Below are 6000 nucleotides of genomic sequence, written 5' to 3'. Positions count from 1 at the left end.
AAGTTGGCTGGGCGCCCCCTCACCTAACATCCTGGCATCAGCCTGGCCCCAGCTCTCAGCCACTGTGGCCTCCACACCTGACCATGAACTTATTACCAGTTCTCCAATTTTTTCCTGGAGGCTCACTCCTCGCCTCCCATGGCCTAGACTGCATGTGTCTTTCAACTCCAAGTAGCTGGCCACTGGATGAAACCCAGCCCTGGAACCTCACCCACTGCTGAAAACTAAGACATTTGGTTGATCTTTGTCCTCAGTTCCTAGGAACTTTTAACCCCTTAGTATTTCCCAAATGATCACACAAGTGTCTGTTATTTATGGTGGCCACACAGTAGCTTATGCCAACAAGGTCTCATGGGGCCATTAGGTAGATTCAGAATGGGGCTGGCTGGGTCTTTAAGCAACACAGTATCACCCTGACCGCCACGTCTGGGGAAATGAGGGGGAATGATGGAATGGTTCGTCATATGACTAAACTCAGTCCATCAAGGCTACTTCGTGAAATCCCAATAAAAGCTCTGGACTGGAAGCTGGTGGTGCACAGCAGTAAGCGGGAAGGGTGACACATCCTGAGGATGTGGGAGTTGCAAATTTGAGACCCTCCCAGATCTCACGCTCTGGGTTTCTTCTTTTGGCTGGTTATATCCTTTATCATGGACTTCTCAGGCGGTGCTTGTGGTAAAAGAACCCGCCTGCCAATGCAGGAGACTTAAGAGATGTGGGCTCAATTCCCGGGTAGAGAAGCTCCTCCAGAGGAGGGCACAGCAACTCACTCCAGTACTCTTGCCTGGAGAATCCCATGGAGAGAGGAGCCTGGAGGGCTATACAATCCATGGGGTCATAGAGAGTCAGACATGACTGAAGTGATTTAGCATGCACACACACGCATCCTTTATAATAAAAGTGTGATTGTAAGTAGAGCAATTTCCTGAGTTGAGTTGTTTCAGAAAATTAACCAACCTAAGGAGTGGTGAGAACCCCTGAATGTAGCCAGAGCTGGTCAGAGTAAGAGAGGTCTAGGGAGCCTGGAGCTTAGGGCTGGTGTCTGAATCGAGGGCAGTCTAGCAGGGGCCTGTGGTCTTACCTGGGGAATCTGACCTAATGCCAAGTAGTGGGAGAACCATACGGCCCAGGTACCATGCAGTGGCCGTGGCTGCCTTGATCCACCTTAGGGAGACAGGAGCCTTCCAAAAGACCCAAGAAACTCCTTTGGTAGATGAGAAGGTAGTGAGAGATGGGAAACGATAACTCTTTTGAATGATTAAATGAAATAGGAGAACTCCAACAAGAGGCTATGTGAGCCATAGGAAGGTGAAAATTGAAAAGCCACGGGAATCAAGAAGAGTCCTTCAAATACAACGTCTGATGAATTGTGACATATGTGATCATGGATGGCTATCCTGCGGGAACTGTGTCAGAACGCAAAGCTCTCTCCCCGAGGGATGTGATGGAGGGGAGCTGGTCATTTTAGGCCAATGGCGGATTTCATGGCACGGAGAAGGTAAAACATAAAATGCGCAGATTGCTTCATTTGATGGAAGCCTGAAAAATGACATCTGTACATAATTCTTCAGAGAGAGAATCTCACATAAATATGATCTCACTGATAAAAAAGGTAAAATGTAAGGTGCACGTTTCTGTAAATCTCACTTAGACTGAAGTGACTATGGGTGGCAAAAAATGTCAGCAATTCTGTGCTTTTATATTAAAGCAAGTACACATTTTGAGGGAGAAGAGAGTCTGGTTTTCCATAAAGGTATAGTAAGGGATCAGAAGCTAATTTGGGGAGTGGCAGAAGTACATCACAAAACAGTTCTCTGAAACTCCCTGGAAAACATAAAGGACACTTCCCATACCAAGCACCAAAACCTACAAAAACACATCCTTGTTCTTGGCTGTCCCAGAAATGAATCACCCAGAATTCTGTTCTCCTTCATTCCACATATTAAAGTTTTACAGATACTTAAAGGGCCAGCTCAGAGTCTTTGAAGCCTGCTCCAATTACTCCATGCCTCACCCAGGACTGCTTTCTCTAACTCCAATGGCAAACCTCATCTTGATCACACTGCGGAGGCCAAACCCCACATGCAGGCTGCTTGAGCACACCAGCTTCAGACAGGGAAAGACACAGCAGGCTCTCAATTAAGGCAGGCTTAGCCGTACAAGGACATCTGGAAAGGGGAGCTGGCAGGCTCAACAATGAGGTTGTTATCTTAGAATCTGGAGGGGCTCCTTGTTTTGTTCCTCACAGAACAACACAGGAGAAAAATCAGACTTCACTCCTCTTTGGAAACAAGTCTAAAGTCGAATTCCAAGGGAGCCTTACTTCTTTATTACAATGTTTCAACTACAAAGCCCAGTAAAGCAGGCGTGGACATCACAGGAGTTTGGAAAATGGAAGAAAAGGCTACGGGGGCAGACCTCACCTTTAGTAGAGAGAAAAAAACAACTAATAATGAGAACTGCCCAGTGATGGACACCAGGGGATATTTGTTGGAATGTTACAGGCAGAAGTTGGAAGGTCCCTTCAAGGAGGATGGGGGCGGGGGAATGAGTGCGGGAGGGTTGGTGGGGGCCAGAGCTCTGGAGGTAGAGAAGGAGTGTAGAAGGGGCTCAGTGGGATGGGGTGAGGTCATACACCAAATGCCTTGTAGGCTCTGGGCCTGCCTCTTTTTAATTTTTTTCTTGCTAGATCAAAGCCACTGAAAACCATTCAACCACATTTTAACCACATTTCCTCTGCAAACAAGGACTATGACACCTAATACATACATACATGCATATATCACCTAACACACAGCAAGTAACACCTAGTGAATATTTGCCCAAAGAATTAGCAATCCCCTGAATCCAAGGGGATTAAGTCTCTGCATTTGGCCTCTTAGGAAAGGGGCTGCAAGCCCAGGTGCAGTGTCCCGGGCTCCCTGTGACAGGCCTGGAGGAGTCAGCAGACAGCATGGGTGATTGCTGTTGGTGAGAGGATCCACAGCAAGCCTGAGCTGCCGTCACTTATCACGCGTCTTAGTTCCTCACCTGGTTGCTTTAGGCCTTTCACTGGAAACGACCCCATGCTGGTCTCCAGCCACCACCTCTGGTCAGAAGATGTCATTATCAAGCTTACAGTGCTGACTACAAATGCTCAACCATGAGTTTCCTTGGCAAAAAAAACAGACTTCCACGAGGACCTCAGAACTCACAGTCCCAGCAGATGTGCTAATATCGTAAACATGCAGAAGCATCCTAATTTGAGTTATTCTCTGAGAACAAAACTCCCTCAGGTTAGGAGTAGAGATGCGGCATTTAAACAGCCCTGGAGAAAAGACAACCCAGAACTGAGTCTTGAAGGGGAGTCCTGGCTCCTCCAGTTCAGGGAGGGAGCAGAGTGGGTGGGCCTGACTCTGGGACACCTATCACTAACACATCACAGCCAAGAGGGCGTTCTTGTTCTTGCTCTGCCCAGCGCTTCAGCAACTAGACTTATTTCGCCAGAAGACTCAAAACAACTTGAGGGCCGAGGCTGGCTCTCAATATTTTTAGCATCCCCAGAATTAGTCTCTTAAGAGTTGCCAGATGCATGAGTGAAAAACTGAACATAGAGGCTGCAAGTCAAAACATTATCCATGCTGTTTCCAGAATGGTGTTTCTAGACTATTGGTGGGTTGTCATCCTCCCACATTGCTCACAATAAAGCCCCAGCTGCTCCATGTGGGGAGGAAGCCGGTCACAATACAACCTGGACTCCCCTCCCATCCCACTGTCCCTACACTCTCCATGCCCTATACACACCAGCATGTACGTGCTCAGTTAGGTCTGACTCTTCGTGACCACATGAAATGTAGCCTGTCAGGCTCTTCTTGTCCATGGGATTCTCCCGGCAAGAATATTGGAATGGGTTGCCATTTCCTTCTCCAGGGGATCTTCCAGACCCAGGGACTGAGCCCGAGTCTCTTTGTGTCTCCTGCACTGGCAGGTGAATTCGTTACCACTGTACCACTGGGGAAGCCCAGGCCAAGTGCTAAAAAGATCCCAGTCCTTCTATAACTCTATCTATACCTTTGCAGATGCTGTTTCCTCTTCCTACCATGGCTCTAGCTACCCTTATATGCCAGGTAATTTCCTTTTGTTGAGACACATCAGCCCTCCTCCCTGTATCTCTCCTTGACCCTCCCAGCCCTGCTCCAGGCTGAGTCCGCCTGCGTTTCCGTAGGGTGCAGGCTCAGCCCTGTCCCCACATGCACCTCATCAGACATCTCAGGCAACTCAGCAGAGAAGTCAGCTTCCACATGTGTACAATGCGAACCACCTATGTCACAGAGTTTTTATGAAGATTAAATAGGATGAGGGCATAAGATGTCGTAAATGACATAGAGTCAGCACTCAATAACTATTAGCTCCGAGAACACTATTTGTGATTCTGACTCAGTCTAGAGTTTTCTCTGCTATACCGCTTGACTCATTTGAAGATCTTAGAGATACAACAAAACACACTAAGAAATACATATGGATCCCTGGAGCTTGTAGGTCAGTATCCTACAGAAATCTTTCCAGTAGTGCTCCCTCAAGTCAGTCTGCTTAGAAGAAGACATTCAGATCAGATGACTTAGTGGAGGAACCTGTTAGAACAAAATACGAGTGTAGTGGGAAGCCTCCACACCCTCTCCAGGTTCTAGAAACCTGAGGAAACTTAAGGTTCATGCTGGATTTACAAGTAAAACAATCACTCTGACAAAATCATTCCCAAGAGAAAAGAACATGCTGCCACCATCTCTGGCCACTTAAAGTACCCGAGCGACACATCAGGCTGAAGAAATGTTCCACTTGCAAACTGGTGAGGGAGATTTTCATATTAAACTACTGTCCCCAAGGCAACAGCAGCGTATGCCACAGGTGACTGGGCACCATGTTACTCTTTGAACTTAACTACCAGGAATGGAAATGACACTTACTGGAAAACAACAGAAGTTTGCTTTGTGTAAGCTGCGTGTCAACACCAAGTAGGTGCCCGGCTGGTATGGTTTTTATTCCTGTAATAACCACACAGTATATTTTTCTTTCCCAAGGACTCTTGCCTCTACATGCCTGAGCTCTAGAGCCTGTCAGCCTCAACTACTGACCCACACAATGCAGTTACTGAAGCCCATGAGCTTAGAGTCTGTGCTCTGCAACAAGAGAGGCCACCGCAATGAAAAGGCCATGCACGACAACAAAGAGTAGCCCCCGCTCCCCGAAAGTAGAGAAAGCCCATGAGCAGCAAGAAGACCCAACACAGTCAAAAAATAATAATAAAATAATGATAATAAAATGATTAATTAGAAAAATGCCACCATCCAAAATGTGGAGGTGCCTTCCCTGGAGGGATATGATACAGAGGAACTTCTGATGGCTTCTCAGTGTCCTCGGTGAGTCCCTAGCATCCTGAGTTGTACCTTGGGGTTTCCTCCGCCTTCCTTGGCTGCATACAGCATCTGCAGGGCAGACTCTGCGAGCGTCTTGGTCTGGTCCAGCACCGTCATCTGCTGCTGATGGTCCAGAATCTTGGAGGCGACACCCACTGCAGCTAAGATCAAGGGCTCAAAGTAGCTCGCGAGCTGTGTCACCTTTCAAAAAAAAACAGACACATACATGAGTCTCCTTTAGGGGTCCCACTGGAGAGGAGGGAGCTTCCTGGGTGGCTCAGTGATAAGGAACCCGTCTGCCAAATCAGGAGATGCAGGGGCTGAGGGTTTGATCCCTGGGTTGGGAAGATCTCCTGGAGGAGGAAATGGCAACCTACTTCAGTATACTTGCTTGGAAAATCCCATGAACAAAAGAGCCTGGTGGGCTGCAGTCCATGGGGTGGCAGAGAGTCAGCCACGACTGAGCACAGCACTACCACCGGCGGGGAGAGTGGGGAGAGACGAGGGCAGAGACGGAAAGAGTTGCAGGGAGAGGGAGATCTGCTGGACTCCACTTTTGTTTTTCTCTACTGTACATCCCTTGCTATGAACTATAGTCGCCATGTTC

At 47.9% G+C, this 6000-nt stretch overlaps 1 protein-coding gene across 12 annotated transcripts in view; it reads right to left on the bottom strand.

The window, feature by feature from the left end:
• Nucleotides 1–6000, bottom strand: part of TLN2 (talin 2) — a 499482-nt gene that overhangs the window by 74287 nt on the left and 419195 nt on the right. For all 12 annotated transcript variants that reach the window (XM_010840783.1, XM_010840793.1, XM_010840795.1 and 9 more), the window contains one exon: nucleotides 5424–5594. In XM_010840783.1, coding sequence (XP_010839085.1) covers nucleotides 5424–5594 — 171 coding nt within the window. The remainder of the gene's footprint in view (nucleotides 1–5423; nucleotides 5595–6000) is intronic.

The sequence above is a fragment of the Bison bison genome, unplaced genomic scaffold (genome assembly GCF_000754665.1).
Source record: "Bison bison bison isolate TAMUID 2011002044 unplaced genomic scaffold, Bison_UMD1.0 scf7180017864146, whole genome shotgun sequence".
Taxonomy (NCBI): domain Eukaryota; kingdom Metazoa; phylum Chordata; class Mammalia; order Artiodactyla; family Bovidae; genus Bison; species Bison bison.
Note: the sequence above shows the minus strand (reverse complement) of the source record. Positions and strands in the feature narration are given on the sequence as shown.